The sequence below is a fragment of the Falco biarmicus genome, chromosome 1 (genome assembly GCF_023638135.1).
Source record: "Falco biarmicus isolate bFalBia1 chromosome 1, bFalBia1.pri, whole genome shotgun sequence".
Lineage (NCBI taxonomy): Eukaryota > Metazoa > Chordata > Aves > Falconiformes > Falconidae > Falco > Falco biarmicus.
Genome location: NC_079288.1, coordinates 71,903,947 through 71,922,003, shown reverse-complemented (window position 1 = coordinate 71,922,003; position 18,057 = coordinate 71,903,947). Strand labels below are relative to the sequence as shown.

Below are 18,057 nucleotides of genomic sequence, written 5' to 3'. Positions count from 1 at the left end.
AAGGCAATATAAAATCCAGTGTTCTTTTACACAACTGTAAGAACTTACTAACAAAACCACATTTTGTTTGTTATTGAATCCTTGTTGAAGCTAAGCAGATATTCATAGGAGTGGAGCCTCAAAACAAAGAATGTTGCAAAAAACAGAGATATCTAAATGCTTCCTGGAAGTCTTTTGAGTTCTATACCAGCCAATGCTAACTGGGGAGTGGGGTCTGAGTGGGTTTGGGGTGTTTTTCTTTCAATTCCATAAATAAAGATATTGGTTCATACAAAAGAGGATCTCTTATTTCAGCATATTCTTTGTAAACTCAGTTCACAGAGCTGGGATACATTCTAAACAAGTAGAATTTTTTACTCTAACTTCCTCTGTCTTGCATGCTAAGGTCATAATAATGATGAAATAGAGGAGGTATTTTTATTAAATCTGTCTTACATGTCTTGGGGACAGGGTACTCTGCCTGTCTCTAAAAGGATCGGTTGAACTAGGCTTTTTAGAATCTGCCACTGGTATGCAACAGATACTGTACTATAACTTTAACAACAAAGGCAGGAAGCACCCACTTACCACCACCCTTTTTTCAGTACCACGACAAGTATGCAGACCAAGAGAAGTCAACTTTCCTAGCTCCTATGAATGGATCAACATCTTTTTAGAGCCAACAGGCTATACTCATACCTTGCAGAGCCAAGGAGGGAGGGGACTGCCACAGAGCAACTCTTCTCCAAGATGTTAAATACACAGGTCCTACCTACACTGGGATTTTTTTCTTCCAGGTTTCAAGGTTACATGGACAGAGTCCCAGTACGAGAGATGGACCTATGCTGTTCAAACACCAAAGTTGCTGCCAAATTCCTTAACAGACAATATTCCAACTAAGTATTATGGCCTCTTGCCAGCCGTTGTTGGTATGCAGAAAGGAGAGAGGAATTGCATCCACCCTTGCAGCTGCACTAACTCAACATTCCGCAATCACAACAGTCCATCCTTCTCTCCGTTTCCTGAGACCCATTCCACTTCTCCATGAGAATTTTCAAGGCCATTTTTTACTCAGTTGCACTATAAACTGAAACTGACATCTGATTGCAACCACACCAGCAAGAAAAAGGTAGGACATAAAGGTATACATTAATCAAAGAGTGAAATGTGCACCATCACATGAGGCAGAAAACTTTTAATGGAGTCTCCTGTTAAAAAATACAGGCATAGAGCAAGTTTATTTTGTGAACTGCCTCTTGCCCTCAAACTACTTGATTACTATATTTACCTGCTCCTGAAAAAACTCGATTGTATTATCACCGCATGCAAGCAGTTTTGCATACGCAGTTTCAGCTGCCACATTATTGGCATCTCTATGTACTCTGAATGTACTTTGTGCATGTACAGAAATGATTCTCAATCTCTACACAATATAGACACTTCAGTTTGAAATAGGGAGCACAGTGTAGTTATATCAGATACCAGCTTTTATTCTTAATCTACATTTATATAAATTTATTTTAAAAATGTATAGCTTAATACATATTCAATCAATTTTTTAATCCTCACACTAGAACTGGTTGATGTACAACGCTTGTTTAATGGGTTTTTACTGGACTCCTTTTAGTAGTTAAATAAAAATACTTCACTTCATTACATATGAAGAAGCATAGAAAGTAATTTATCTTTTGTACTTCAAATTATTAAGTATTGCATTCTGAATCAGTTCTGAAATCCAGTAGCCTGTGTAAATAACCTAAATACAGGACAGATGTTCTCATGTGCATTGCTTAATTTTTACTCAGAGATTGGTTGAAGAGTGAAAAACTCAAAAGCAAAATTAAGGGCTTGAAACAAAAACCTCTTTCTTCCCCCCCCCCGCAACAAACAGCAATCACAATCTTTCTAAACTAAGAAAAGAAAATTGCCTCTCTTCATTAATATCACAGGTCACTTGTGTCAAAAGTTGCTTACTGTATCAATAGACTCTGGTTCCAGACATTAATCAACAGTTTCTACCTGCCCTGTGTTTGGGATTTTATTTTAAATTTGATCAGCAAAACCACATTGCTTAAAACAAATTATATTTCAAATATAGTCATCATGATTAAATTCATACTACTGTTGAAAATGTGTTAGTCTAAATGGGTCAAAAATTTAAGAAAAAAAGTAAGAAATATTTTAATTCATGTTGTAGCCTACCCTTACATGCTACCATGGAATCCTTCAGTTAAGGCACTCTTGCCGATTCTTGTGTTTTCTTTTCGCTTTCTCTCCTTAAGTCTTATCTTGAGCAACCTGAGCACAATATAGAGCAAGGTAAACATTTCAGGGTTTACCTCCTGAAGCTTTCTGGACAGCAAGTTTTCCCACTGGGGAAATTCTTCCACTTCTGAGTTCATTTAAGGCTCCCTTAGAGGGTGGTAAAATGATTTAAGTTCTTTCCCCTCTTGGGATTTTTCACTTAATACTGCATCCCTACCTTATCTAAAGAATCTCTTGCCTATAAAGCACGGTATTCTTGCAAGTTGGTAGTTTTAACCCTTACTTACACTTCAACATCAGATTACAATTTCAGCTGTTTAACTACACAATGACAATTCATTTTTGGCAGATACGAAGTATCCTGTAAGAAACAGCATGAGGAAGGAACTTGGGATTAGTTTGTTTGGGCACTACTAGAAGAATGTCAAGCTCCTAGCTTTGTGCCTGCATTGATGGAGTCATTTCACTACATAGAATTTGTCTGCTCATCATTCTGAAGTTCATTTGTGTAGTAGCTACACCGTGGTTTTGGAAGGTGTAGACTAAGTTTCTAATTACTTAAGAACATTTTATCATAAAGACCATTAGGTCTTCCAAGTGTTCAATCCTAAAATTAACTGAAAGGATTATAAAAACAAACAAAAAAGCAATCCTTCAAAGCAAACAACCAGAAACAACCCTCCCCTCCCCAAACCATGGTTTTGGCAGAATTTTTGGTGTTTGTCCAGATAAACAAATGCTCCAAGTTATTTTTCAGGCTACCTTCACCATGACATCTTGATATTCAGAACAGTAAAATAACATTTCATTAACTGAAAACTTTGCAGATCTTACTTACATCAAGAGAACCTTCATTTATAACAATTAGTCCCATGTTCTTTCTCAAAAGTTTACAGGAGTGACCTGTTAAAAACATATGTTTTCAAAAATTTGCAAGAGAACTACAGACAGAATTAAAAATAAGATTTCCCCAGCCGAAATCAATGGTAAAAACAATTATACTGCATTCTATAAAAATTAGATATACAGGTACAAAGTCAGAACAGTCAGAATTTTTCTTGCTGTAGCTTGCAACTGTTGTGTCTTATTCAGAGGTGCTCAGAAGGAAAAGAAAGATCTTTACAGGGAGTTATAGAAAACAGCATCTCCCTTAGCCTTGCAAATATTTGGAATTCAACTCGCATTTTATACAAAATTTGCATATATACATGTTCCTATTCTTTTCTTTTATTCTTTGATGCTTTAAACAGAACGTATGCTGTGTGCTAATGATGCAGGCTGCCTAGACAAATATATATCACCATTCTTACTAAAGTGAAAATACTGATATTATGTGTATTACCTCAAACCTGAAGGTACTAATGAAAATAACCTTAGACCAACTGTATCACATGCATACAAAAAAGCTCTTTAATAGTAAAAATAATAATAAGAAGGATATGACCAAAATAATGCTTTATTTTGGGCACATAGCTAGGCTATGGCAGAAGTGCTGATAAGATTTAATATTCTTTACATGTGAGCTTAAATGCAGCTTTCATGTATTACTATTTAAAAATACAGATCTGTCGCTGTTCAGATTACTTAATTCATTATTCTTTTCTTCCCTCCTTTATAATAAAAGGAAATAATAAAAGGAAACCTCTGATTGATGGTAAAGTTTATAGTACTTTAATACATAATCTATATTGTTTTGCTTTACTTGAGATTATGGTCCCTAATAGCTTTCTTGAAAAGAGGAAATATATAGAAAGGAAACTAAGAACACTTGTATTTTCCTAATATTATTCCCTCTGACTGTAAAACCCAAACAATGTATTCTTTTTAATTCATTTTAGATGCTACAAAGGAGTACAAATGCCTGGTTTTTCTTCCTCTTTATGATAATATGAATTTTTCTTGCTGTTACTGTTTTGACAAGGAAGAATCCACCATTCCCCACTCTCCCCCTACCACCGAGTGAAAAGTAAGTTAACATTTAAATTCTGGAATTACATATAGTATTATTTTTTACAAGATATCTTTCTGTTCTGAAAGCAATTTTACTTCAGCAACTTCTGTAATTTCTAGATCTGTAACAAAGCCATCAAATAAATGTGAATATAATACCGATGTTAATGGCAGTCTCTTGTTTGTCCCCAGTAAGTATCCAAATTTTTATGTCTGCTTTCATGAGCGTCTCTATGGTTTCAGGCACTTTGTCTTGTAATTTATCTTCGATTGCTGTTGCTCCAAGCAGCTGAAGATTCTATGAACATAAAATATTCAGTACATGCAGTTTTTTCAGTTTAAATTCAGCTTTAATCTCTACATTTCTTTTGTTTAACTTTCCGTATTTACAAGATTAATGCTCTCTAAATTCATTACCCAGATTTGGTATCAATTAATAAAGATCTTTCAGTTTATACCTATGAGCTTTAAGATAAATATCTATGTGTCTTGGCAAATTGCACAATGTGACCCCTCAAACTTTACCCAATTATTCACAAGCTCAGTAGGTTGTTCAGCAACAGCTATCTTTTCCTGAGGGGCGCCTCTCTGATTTGAAGACTTATGGAGTACTAATACCATGTCTTCTCTCACTTGGCATGATTTCTCTTCCCCTTGTAAAAAACCCACAACCTGTCAATTCATCTTAATCTGAAACTACAATCTTGATTATGTTTGGTTTTAACTTCCCATGCAGCACATCTATATGCTTTTTGTGAATACAGCCATTTTTACACTTCACATTTCTGTACCTTTAAAACTAGCTAAAACCCCGTTAATGACACCATGATAAATCTAATTTTGTGCAATCCTGGTTGCAGCATGGCCTGCATACTGAGAAATTACTGGTGCAGCTAATACAAAAATTTGTAAGGGCAGCAGGGCTGCCTAGGCGTTAACAAAGTTACATAGTTTTAAGACTGTCTTGTGCATGTCTGGATAAAGTGTGCATCTCATGAAGTCCCCAAAGTGACAGAAACTACATACCCTCACTCTTCTTTTTCATGAATTAAACACCAGGTTTTTGAGGGTCTGAATTTTAAGCAGTTTCATCAATGTAATCTCTCTTATCCTTTCCAAGGAAAACCCCCAAAACTGATCTCCCCAAAAATGTGAAGTATTAAAACTTCACGCAATATTGGTTTCACGAGCTCCCTTTGCTTATACATTTAAAAGCCACGGGAGCCTTTTTTGTGGAGACAGTGAAGTCTTACCACATGGTCAGTTACTCCAGCAGCAGTGTTGCCAGAAACTCAAGGGAAAGTGATTACAGCTCCGCTCTTGTGAGGCTGCCCCTGGGTTTTACCTGTCTTTCTGGGCTTTCAGTACAAGAGGGGTTGACAAAGTAGAGCAAGTCCAGTGAAGGGACACAAAAATAGCTTGGGGCCTGGAGCACACTATGTTAAGAGTGCCTGAAGAAGCAGGACGAGTTTAACATGGGGAAAAAAAGGATAAGGGAGGGATTTCACAGCCACCTTCTACTAACTGAAGAGGACTTGCAGAGAAGCCATCTTCCTCTAAGAAGTGCATGGTGAAAGGGGAAGAGGCAACAGTCACATTCTGCAGCAACAGAAATTTTAATTCAGAAAAAGGGGAAAAAGAATAGTTCAGCACTAAAAAAACCCCACAAACCAACTGCCTACTGCAGCTGGGAAAATTGCCTTCTTGCAGATACTCAAAACTTCATCGAAGTACTGGGCAAGCAAAATTAGCCCTGCTTTGAGCAGGGATTTGTGTCCTACATGACGTCCAGAAGTCCCTTCCAGCCTCAACTACTCTGGTTCTACAAGCATTATAGAATAAAGCAGATGTTTGCCTGTTATTACACCTTTTTATGCAATACAGCAACTCTGAAAAAAAGCTTTCCAGTAGTTCAACTGAAAATGAACACTTTCTGGCAAGGTAGCTACTTGCTCCAAAAACTTTTGTCAAAATAATCTTTCCTTCATTTTGACCATCTGAACTGCAAGGACTACGTGACACAGCTATCAGTATACTGCTAAATTTTCTTCCATCTAAGCATTATTCCTCAATAATGATTAAGATTTCATGGTATGGAAAACAAGGACCTGAATTAAAAACCCCATGCTCCTTGCCCACCTGCCAGCCGCTCCACCCCCTCCCCCTCCCCTCCAACCCCAGACCCCCCAAACCCTCAACCCCAAAATAACCCGAAAAGCTACACATACTTTTTCAATAAGTTCATAGCTCTCTTCAAGTTTGAGTGCTCTGTTTTGTATAGCTGTAGAAGCACGGTGATAGACACCTAACCACTCTTGATAATCACTTTCTGAAATCTCAGCCACAGCAAAACACAGAGTTCTTAAGCCTAAAGAGAAAGTAGAAATTAAGTATGATTCTGTATTCATTAGTCCCTTCCTTGATATGCCTGCAAGGAAAACTGCTAAAAGCTGTATTTATTCCATATTTTATGTATGCTTATGCCTGATTTTCAACTTACTGCTGCGTGTCTTGAAGAACATTTTTTAATATATATAAAGTAAAAACCATGATATAAATAGAAATTTATTCAACAGAGTAACTGTTTCAAGGTAGGTGAATGTAATACAGGTGATGTACTTCAGGGGAAAAAAGGAACAAGTAGTTTTACACATGATCTGACTTATCTTTGGCTGTAAACAAGACATGAAGCAATCCCAAATTACAACTGCTAATCAGGTATATAGATTAGATTTTTAGGAACATTATAATATTGAAATATATTTCTGAACAAAGATTTTATTAACTTAAATTTTGCTATGCTGGAAAGCAAGAAATTTTAAATATATAAGCATAATTTCACAACTACCCTCCTCCTCACCCCTCCACGAATCCTTCAGAAATTCTCAGTTGAAGTTAAAAATCTAGCTTCTAGAAGCAGACTTTGAATCCACTCATATTTTATTTCCCCATCTCAGAGGTTCTTCCAGCTTTCCAAGTTCTTAAAATAACATCTTTGTCTACAGGCAACATTTGGAGATTTTACTTAACAGTCTTTGAGCTGGTTATACTTAACAGCTTTTTTCCTTCAGCAGAAATCTGAATTAAGCACTACAGTGAGAATTTGAGACTGTTAAGATTACAAGAAACATCTATTTTTTGACAACACACATTTACATTCAATTTAAGTAGCTAGGTGTGAATGTTGTAACAGTTAATTTTCACACATTATCAGATTCTTAAGATTTCTAGAGCATGAAACTGGCATAACTCCTTATATACTGAGAAAAGCCTTACTCTAGTCATATGATGTTTTATGAAGCCATAATTTGCAGACAGGTAGATTTAGGAAGGGGGATAGACAGGACTAATGTAGTTAGTGCCTTTGGTCGTTTGGCCACTCTGCTCTAGGAGACAAACACCACCATAACCAGTGATGGGTAAACACAATCATTTTTTTTTCACAGGTTTCTATCGTGTACAGCTCAGCACCAGCAGAAATTTTGTAACGTTCAAGAGGCTTGGCGTGAAATAATACAAACATGTCTTAGATTATGACAGTAATTTAGTATCTTCAGGATGAAAATCATGTGTAATCCAAATATCTTAACAACTAAATAGCATCAGGAATGCAGTGTCTCACCATCTAGACCTAGAGAATAAACTTAAGGCTGACAAATCAACTTTTTTTTTCCTCTGCGTAGTAAGGATATGCTGGCAAGGTCCAAAAATGAGTATGAGGTGAAGGAGAGGAAAGGATTTTATGACTTGACTTAACAGTGATACTGTTTCCACAATTCCTTCAACATATTTTATGCAGATGACAAAACGAAGAAAAGAAATCTGTGTGTACAGGATATCAGCAAACAGGTTTTCCAAGGCATTTGTTTTTAATTTTTAAAACAGAAACTAATTATTTTTTCTACTTTTAATTTAAAAAAAATATTCTTTTCATTGTGATTTAAAAGAACCTTCCAAATGAAAAGTGGAAAACAAAATATCATTAAGTCTGGTTCTTAACAGACTGGAACAACACCACAGGAAAATTACACACTTTTTCTATTTATCCAAGCAGGCATTAACACTCAAGCTTAATAAATGCTTAAATATAAATACCAGCCATGCTAACCACTTCATTTTTGAACAACACACCAAGAGCATGCAGCAAATGCCAAGGACATACTGTACTGCCACATGAAAGGATACTCATGAGAAACTTTGCAACATCATTGGCTGCAAAAATAAATACCTATTTCTTTAATCGATTCCAGAGAGAGAGACGCACTTACTTATTTTTTTTTAATGATTGAATATTATGCTTTTGAAAGGTTAGCAATTCATTCTTCTGAACACTAAAGCTTTTCATCTGTTGAGAAGAAGGGTACAAGAAGTACTTGAACACCTTCTTAACACTAATACCTATGTACAGTGGTTTTAAAGATGGGTGGAATTTTTCACTTTTTACATTGATTCATTTGGTCCAACCTGACTGCTAAGGAAAAAATGTTGCCAGTTGTTCCACTGATTTAACAAGAACAGTAATCAAGAACTGGACTGAAATTTTCATATTGCTTCACACAGGGTAGCAGATACTGATCTATTTTTACCCTTTCTGTAACCAATTATATAGCCTTACGATCCAACTAACTTCACATCTAAGTAACTTTTCCTCAGCTGATCCTTGTTAGGCTTTATATAACCCCCAACTGGCCCAACAGCTCATACAACCAGATTCACGAGCTCAGAGGGTGTATCTCAGGCTTCAGGTTGTACCATCAGTCAAATTTGGTTGGTTTTAGTTCTGCTTTCAACTTTATTGTATCGTTTATTATAACTTTGATACTCTCTTTAAGCCTAACCAAATCTTCCTGAAGAGATCCTGATATGGAAATCTAACACAAGAAACAGTTCTGTAGCTTGCTTCTGCTGTCACTGACAGAATCAACAGACTGAAGGTGCCAACTATGACACTAATCAAAATGCTAAATTCAATTATAAACCAAAAGAGAAAAATTAGAGAAGTCGTAAGTATTAACAGACAGAAAAAGGACCTTTCCTTATACAAGATGATTTGGCCAGACATCAGTTACCAAAAGGTAAGGATTGTATTTTAGAAGGAAAATATTTTAATAAAGTTTGCTTTCCAGTGTAAGCTTATTTCTTAAGACACATTAAAAAATAATTTTAATGTTCTAGTAACAGTGTATTAAAAAAACCTGCATTTCAGTTTCCCACACTACTATAATTCTCCTTCCAACTACTCTCTCCCAACTCATCGATAAATTAAACCACTGTGATACTTCACAGTACAATTCTATAATCTTTTACTAAGATACCAGAAAGAGGGCAAGGCATGGAAGATCTAGGAACTGTCTAGAAGAACATACATGAAAGCAGATGCCTCCTGCTCACACTTGTACTGTGGAATCCACTATTACTAATAGCTAACTGGCTGTTTGTATCAATCATCTTAATTTCAGAGTCTTTCAAATTTTACTTGCTGTTCTTAATTCATGAACCCTCATGGAGGGGTTCCCCATCATTAGCAACTGCTTTGTAGAAGTGATAAAACAACAGAGATGCCAAAACAACATCATATGAAAAGCTAGTGCTGGCAGTTCCCCTTATTGTGACTGGTGACAGAAATAATATAGCATAAAGCTACCTTAAAAGTACCACACTAATAATTTCCAAGCTTCTTCACTACGGCTACTTCTTCCTGTGTGCCATCCCTACAGCATTCATTGTGCGTAGACATAAAAGTGACCATGAGAAATGAAATCTTCACAGAAACAAACAATGTGCAATGTGTTTGCTCTCTGGAAAAATTCATTTTGTTTAAAAGACTCCATTGTGTAGATGGTCTTTTTTAGGAGGAATTGCTAAAATGTAATTCTCAGATTTAACGTGAATAAAACATTACAGCAACATAAAACTGCAAAGCTGAAAAGTGGAGCAGTAATTGATTTTTGTATTTAGTTTTATATTGAATATCATCACCCACCTTCTGTAGCAAACTGCTCTAGATGTTTTAAGGTGATTTCTTTATATTTTGAACTTTCAGCAAGACGGTCATAAATTACAGTATCCTACAAAACAAATAAAAAGAACTCAGAGCAGTTTAATAGAAAAATGAGTTTTTCAGTGTAGACAACACAAATCATGTAGGAAGACTGAAGAAAAGTATGTAGCACATTAGTTAATTTCAGCATAAAAAAGGTGACTAGAAGTGATTTTACTTCAGAGAAAGGAAAAAAGGACATTCCAAATCCTCAGATTCTCTAAATTTACAAATTCTGCTACAATGCAGTTTTTCTCTTCTACATGTTTTGCTGTTATCTCCCTTCATTTTGAAAAGCACTGCATCCCCCTTTGGCTTGCAACATGAATTTTTTTTATCTCCTAAAATGCCGGTTTTCTCTTTAATACTGAGCCCACAAGGTAAAATTAGTGTTGCAAAACTGCCATTCTCAGCTTTTTGTAGGCAGCTTGATAAACAGAATATTAACAACAGCTTCTTCTCTCCACTAGAAAAGATATAGAATTGACATTTATATTCCATCAACTTCATTATTTTTTGGGTTTTTTTTAAACCATTCGGGAAAGGGATTTGCATCTCCCTCCCCCTCAAACTTGACTTAACATACAGAACAAAAACTAATGAGCAACTCTGCCACTCCAGGTACATTATGATTAAGATACCTTCCCATAGATCCTGTGTTCAGGAAAATTTACTTCTGGCATAATGTCAATGGTAGGTTAAAATTTCCATCTAGTCACTTATGACAGATTACTATTTCTACCACGTGATTCATACTTAGCTACTCCAGCAAGTAACTAATAGATTAAGCCATACATTCAACCATTTTCTTGGAGTACAGAAGAAAGCAATGAATAAGAAGCATAAAGGTATTAGTCCAGTACAAAGAACAGGATGAACAGATCTGTTATACCCTCATGGACAGTTAGTAAAAAAAGACATTAACTAGTGCATCACATCAAACAGCTTACACAGTAAAATGATGTACACTGAAAAAGTCATCAGCATTCCTTCTCTCACATTTTTAACGTTTTGACTGCAGTTATAAACCACCTTTTACTTTTGTATTTGTGTTGGTAGCACATGTTCTTTGATACAGTGAAAACAGAATAACACTCACAGCTCCTTTGCAGTAGAGTCTTAACTTTCCCGATGGTGTGCGAACTATCACTGACATTCTCTTCCTAGTGCTGAAAAAAAAAAAAATGCCCTATATAAGGTGGTTCGTAAGTATAAATATTTACCAGCATTTTACCTAAGAATATCAATATACATCTTTATATAAGACAAAGGAAAAGAAGTTAGGACTATCTATTCTGAATTATGTTCTCAGCTGACTGGGATGGAAAAACAGTTTTACTGTCTAATAATTAGAGTGAGTGCTGTTTTTCTGTGCATACTTCTGTAGGCCTTCTTCCTGTAAAAATGAATTTGAGAATCTTTACCTTCCTCTGAATACTGTTTACTCATCACAAAAAAGCATCTTAAAGCACAAAGCACTTGTGACCAATATCATAAAGAGGCAGTGCATCACGGACCGTTTCAGCTTTTTCCTCCTTCCCAGCTAGTCTCTCTCATACGCTGTACTATGCTGCAGTCCTATTGCTGTCATCCCAGAAGTGCATTCACCACCCGAAGTTTGACGTACGCTAAGAATTGGAAAGGGGCTCGTCTCATTTTAACTACTCTCTGGTTCTCAGTTATTGATGCAATACAGTATTTTTTCCTTTTTGTCCTCATGACCGAGGTAGGAATTGGAGGAAATCATGGAGAAGACTGTCACTCTCTGCTTTCTGTCTTGCCTTTGAGGTCCTCCAACAAGCATGCTTTAAATTCTACATCACACCCAGTCAAAACATGTATACATACCATAATTCTTTAAAACTTCAACTTTTTAAATAAATCTGCAGAAACTATTCAGGGAACAAAACACGTTTCTCATGCAACAGTTCACAGTAAAATACACAGAAGAGAAGGGAGTGAACAAAACTTTCACAGTTTTGTTTCCTGTTGGAACTGGATCCCATCAAATAGCATTATTGTACAAATATTGTACAAAAAAAGTCTAGAAAACAGAGAAAACAACCTGACAAAGTAGGAATTGGCAACTGCTATTGGCTGTTCTAGCTAAGGAACAGGAAAACAGTCTGGAAAAATCAAAACTGGTCTGACAGAAAAGAAAACACCATCATCTACTGGCTGTCCCAGATGAAACCTGGAAATCAGCAGCATCTATTGACTGCTCCAGGTGGTGGTGTCTCTGCCATATGAAAATCGCTTGCTTTTACCCTAAATGGAGCTTCTCTCTGAGAGCCACCCCTGCATGAATTTTTCTCTGAGACCTAGACAAGTTATTTGACCATCACCGAGAACTCTTGGCTGACTACTGACTCTCACTCTTCAAAATCAGACTTTGTCTATCATTGACTTTGAGGCCCCACTCCTGGGAGCAGTTTGGTGAACACCGTACCAATACTATTTTGAGTAACACAAAAATATATATGTATGTGTATGTGTGTGTATTTCTGTGTGCATGCACACGTAGTTAACATTGTAAGTGTATTTCTTCACTAGTAGTATTTTAGTAGCAACTTGTAATATATGGAAATACATAGTTGCTGCTACTATTAAAACATAAATGTACTTACCTTATTATTCACGAGAATACTTGCTTTATTAATAGTAATTTGTACTAATCTCTAATAATTTAGAAAATAAAGCCACCATCTCCTTGTGTGCTATGGAATCCTGCAAACCCACCGTTGTGATCTACTATACACCTGTGGGCCAGGAAACCCTTTGGGCAGTGACAAGGAGGCAGAATAGCTCGTAATTCCCGTGGGGTTGCCATGGCGTTACAGATGGACAGAAGCATCTTAGGAGGACAGAAAGAATTCCACCAGTCACAAGATTTGCTGCTTCCAGAAATAGTTCTTGATGGGCTCTCTGTTACTTTAAAATCTGTCTCAGGTTTAAGACAAAAATTTCTTCCAAGTGTAAGCACACAACCACAGAAAACAAACACTACTACAGAGGTTTTGGTACCTCCTCTGTCAGCTACTCATGGTTCTACATTTAGAAGTATCAGTTTTCAGTCACAAAACAGGATCAGTATATTCTGGACCTCTTTGAATAATAGAGATAAGGTCTCAAATGCTGTAGAAGGGGGACTTATGTCTGCCCAATACAACAGCCAACACAATGTGGATTATTCATAAAACTCATCAGACAGGGGACTAGTCAAGATACTGCTGTATTTCAGGTAAATACACTGGCATTCTATATCAAAAATATTTAGGTTTTAGACAAGAAACTTTACTCTGTAACTATCACAGAGGCAGAATCTGCTAGAATGTGGAAGTATGCCCCAGGGATACGGATGAAAACTGGTCACTAAATCAATAGATGGTACATACTCCAGATACTCACCTATTATTACTACATCTATACTCAACACTTGCCAGTGAAATTAATTCTGGTGCTAATATTCAATTCATTCCTCTAAGAAGTAAGCAGATACAAGTCAAAACCTCATTCAGTAGCACTGCTAGAAACGACACGTTGATGCAAAGACTGAGGTGCACTGATTTGTGCACTGAGAGTGGATATCACTTATGCTTACTGAAACAAGGAATCACACGCCCAAAATCATGCTCATCTAAGCAAGTGGCCCAGATGAAAAGACAGTGCAGGTAGTCAGCACAGGGATGACAGTAAGCATAAGACACTTTGCATCTGGATTCTTAACTGACATAGTGCCTTACTTTCCTTGTGCTGCAGAGATACCCTAGGAGCTGGTTTTGGCTCCCAAGAGACAGCTGCTGTTTTTCTATTTGTTACAATTTCAGGTGAGTGAACACAAGAACAGGAACACCACCACCTAATTCTTTCCCTAACAGTATGGGGAGCCCTGAACAGCAGAGGGTCTGAACTTCCTTGAGCTTAAGGATACCACAGCAGTCGTGGCATCTGAGCTGAGTATCTACTGGAGGCAACCTAAACTCAGCACAAGTTATTAAGACACTATTTGCTCCACAGAGAATAACACTACCTTTTAGGAGTAACTATCAGCTGGCTAAGGATTATCAGTTGCTTTCAGTATGCTCACCTGCCAGTTAAGACTGAGAGCTACTTCCTTGCTATGAACAAAGTATAATTAGCATATTGTGTAAGTGTGCTACTTCTCTTCTCACAGGCACAGCTATAATAACTGTAAGAAGAGAATACCATAAAAGACAACTCTACCAAGCATCCTTACAACTTTCACTTCTGTAACATACTTCTCCGAAAGACTACCCTATCAAATTTTGACACTGTTGCACTCTACTTGTAGAGAGTCTTTTTTGGCTTGTACTGGATGGGTGGCAAGGAATTAGTTTGTATTTTTTCTGAGAAAAAATTGGAACACCTGGAAATAGTTTAATCACCACATATTACTGCCCTGAAGGTACGTGCTCCTACGCCTACCTATGGTGTTATGTTTTGGAGCCAAAATTTCTCTTGCTGTGGAACAAGGGTGACCTCTAGTGCTTCCAACAAATCAGTTCCAAGCAAAGCTGAATATTACAGAGTAAGAACAAATTCAGCTATAAAACTGGAACTTAATAACGTTGTTAGGCAAACTGGTATCCACCAAAAACCTTAATCCTCCAAAGGATAAGATTTAAAAACAAGTCTCCTTACTCCATAAAGTATCACTGTTTAAAGTACAATTTTAGACTGTCAGAAGTTTAAAAAGATCTATGAAATCAAGACAAAGATCAAAACCAGAAACAAAGAAGGAATGCTTCACTGCTACTCCAGGAATGCAGTATAAACTTTCACAGATGTCAAACTAAACCCAATGCGCTTTGTGCTGCATACTTGCTAACTTTTCAGAACAGAAAGTGAAAGTGGTGCCTACAGAAAAATGAAACCATGGCATAAATCTGGAAAATTTCAGGTATGTCCTCTAAAATATATAAAAACATTAATTGCAAGCAGTCATTAAAAGACATTAAAAGCTACACCTATTCCTTTCTGCTCCATTTGGTTTTTTTTAGTGTGATGATCTTACTTTATGTTTCATAGTATTAACGCTATTCTTATAACTATAGGCAACTACTTCCATCATTTCACCCAGCCTATACATTTTCAGCCCATCTCTCCAGTACTGTCTTGGATTTTTATTTTTTTTGATCTTTTTGCTTCTTTACCTAAGTTAAAGGGAAACATAATAGGACAGGAAGAAAAACAATGATAAATTTCTGCAGGTCTAATTACAAGTAATCATTCTAAAAGGGAAAGAAAGGAAGAGGGGAAGAAAGAAAAAAGCTTCCCCTACATACAAATCCCTTCCCCATTTTGTGCTAAAGCAAGCATCGGGCCTACATGAACACTTAGAACACAGACAGCATACATGGATACAATTTAAGCAGATACACATAACAAGTGAAACTGCATCCAGATTTCTTATGGGAACCTTTGCAACTTCAATAGCTTTGACAGAAAATCTTTACTGAAAGCTAAGCATGTTATAAACTCAGTTTCCAAGAAATCTAACTGGCCAGCACTCTAGTGATGCTACTCAGAAGAGAATGGGCTTCAGTCTAGTGTATTTAAACAAGTCATAATTCTGCAAGTGTATTTAAGGTCAAATGCAAAATTTCATTCTATCAGTCAAGGCAAACACAAGTTATGTATAACACTTACTTGAATCTCTCCCCCTGCACCCAAAGAATGAAGTTTTTATAGTAAAATCACATGGTGCCAGGGCTTTCAGAAATACATTTAAAAGTTCAAGTACATTCCCATACTGTCTTTTCACATTATTTTTTTAAGTTTTGAGATCAAGGTTTTTTTTCTATCTTTGTGCAAAAGCAAAAGTGAAAAATGTTAGCCAAGAAGGAGACAACAGGAAAAAACACATGCCTCAACGTGTTTTCCAATAAAACCAGAAGTGTGATCTTAATCATGTACACTGCTTTCCCTCTAGTACGATCATGTATCACAGAGATAAAAGCTACACAACCTGCATATTTTGCCTGTATAAATATAAAAAACGCAAACATTTTTATCCGCAAGAAAAATTAACAAAGTATTTTCACAAAAAGACATTAAGTGAACAACATGCTGTTTACCTTGTAAATTCCAGGACATTTAGGAGTTCATATCTTTCTTCCTGTCCCAACTGAACAATTGAAAAAAAAAAAAAAAAAAAAAAAAAAAAAAAAAAAAAAAAGAAGTGGGAATTAATGCAAAAAAACCCTCAAAAGGCCCAAACCCAACCGAACATCTCCATAGATATGTACCATGATGCAGTTATTCAGAAATAATTGAATACAGCAGGAGTAAATACAGCAAATTATAATGTTACTCCAATGTACTTACAGACTCTATGATTACTGAGTCAGGTGTCCTTCCAGTGAACACAAAACGAAGATGCCTGGCTGCTCTGACCAATGCTCCTTCATCTGCAGCAAGTCAAGTATTTATTTTACAGACATACCAGAAAACTGTTAGTTTACCCCAACTTAATGGACATAGTCCAAGCTTTTCTACTTCTGACTTCCTTCTTCCTTTATAGATTTTAAGATTAGATGTGGTGCTGGAAAGAACTGTTTCTCCTGTTAAAACTGATGAAATTAGTTTACAGTTCAGAGAAAGTCCTCAAAAGGAACATGTCTCAGCTCAGTAACAAGAACATCTCTTCAAAGCACCTAGGCAAGCACCTTCCTCAGTGAGGTGCTAGACAAGGTACATTTCTTTTTGTCTAAGTTCTGTTTTAGAAGAGAAGAATGGTTAAGTCATTCCTGTAAATAATAGATGACTTCAATGCCTACATTCAGGAAACATTTCAAGCAGCAACCCAGTCTCCCACAGCCATCAGTTCTCTCCAAATGAAATGGCTCAGGATGTCAGAACAGAATTTGTTTGCAATGCCCAATAAAACATTGTCACGGCCTGGCTAGCTTTAATTATTATCCTACCTCTGCCCTTGTCTTCTAGTTCTTGAAGGACAGAATTCAGAGAGAGACACCTAGGAGCTGGGGCAGACAGGGAAGACAAAGGCTGGAGACTCTGCACTTTGTGTCATTCTCCCATCCTAACCTGTTATAATACATTAGCTCAGCAGAGCTAAGCAAATTGTAATCATTTTGCCTTGCTTCATAATTTCCTGAATTTAAAAATTGTCTATGAACCACAGTAGGCTTGAACCAGACCTTCCGCACTATAATCTTTGCTCACTCTCTAGTACAGTTTATCAGAACTTTTATCCTATTAAAAGCATTTCTTTTTCATTTTTGATTACAAACACAGTTTCTGTTCTAAAGCAATACCATGGTTACCAAGTACAGAATAGGTTCACAAACAAGGACATCAGTTTGACTCTTGGTTTGATTTCTATTTGCATTTGAACAGTTCCTTCAGACTTCCACAGCAATGTAACTAACACCTTAGGAGTGTTGTATGGTTAATCACTCCTTTGCCCTTACATAATCCACAGGACATTCATATGTATTTTCTAAAGCAAATTAGAGAAGTCTAAATCCTTTTTTTGACAAAACTGATTTTAGCTGACACCAATTCTTTTTTTGAGTGATATGTTTTCTTGTTTAATTTTGAAAGATACTTCAAAAAACAATAAACTTTGAATAAAGTTTGTTTGTTGTATGTTCATGCAGTTACTCAAGTCTCACCTGGAGATGCTGCTTGATATATAATTTTATCACCTTCTCTTTCTGGAACTGCTGTATGACACACTGCCATCATTGTCAAGAACTCACATATTATAGGTGCAGTTGGCTAAAAAAAAATACGTCAGAGTGTGATTAATCCTTTAAGCAACAGCTAACTGAAATGTA

General features: G+C 36.4%; 1 protein-coding gene across 4 annotated transcripts in view; it reads right to left on the bottom strand.

Moving 5' to 3' along the window:
• ATP8A1 (ATPase phospholipid transporting 8A1) overlaps window positions 1-18,057 on the bottom strand; it is a 117,309-nt gene that overhangs the window by 53,010 nt on the left and 46,242 nt on the right. For all 4 annotated transcript variants that reach the window (XM_056334368.1, XM_056334377.1, XM_056334385.1 and 1 more), the window contains 8 exons: window positions 17,893-17,998; window positions 16,583-16,665; window positions 16,333-16,382; window positions 11,334-11,403; window positions 10,178-10,262; window positions 6,423-6,562; window positions 4,354-4,492; window positions 3,083-3,147 (listed from right to left, as the gene is read on the bottom strand). In XM_056334368.1, the coding sequence (XP_056190343.1) occupies window positions 3,083-3,147; window positions 4,354-4,492; window positions 6,423-6,562; window positions 10,178-10,262; window positions 11,334-11,403; window positions 16,333-16,382; window positions 16,583-16,665; window positions 17,893-17,998 (738 nt within the window). The remainder of the gene's footprint in view (window positions 1-3,082; window positions 3,148-4,353; window positions 4,493-6,422; window positions 6,563-10,177; window positions 10,263-11,333; window positions 11,404-16,332; window positions 16,383-16,582; window positions 16,666-17,892; window positions 17,999-18,057) is intronic.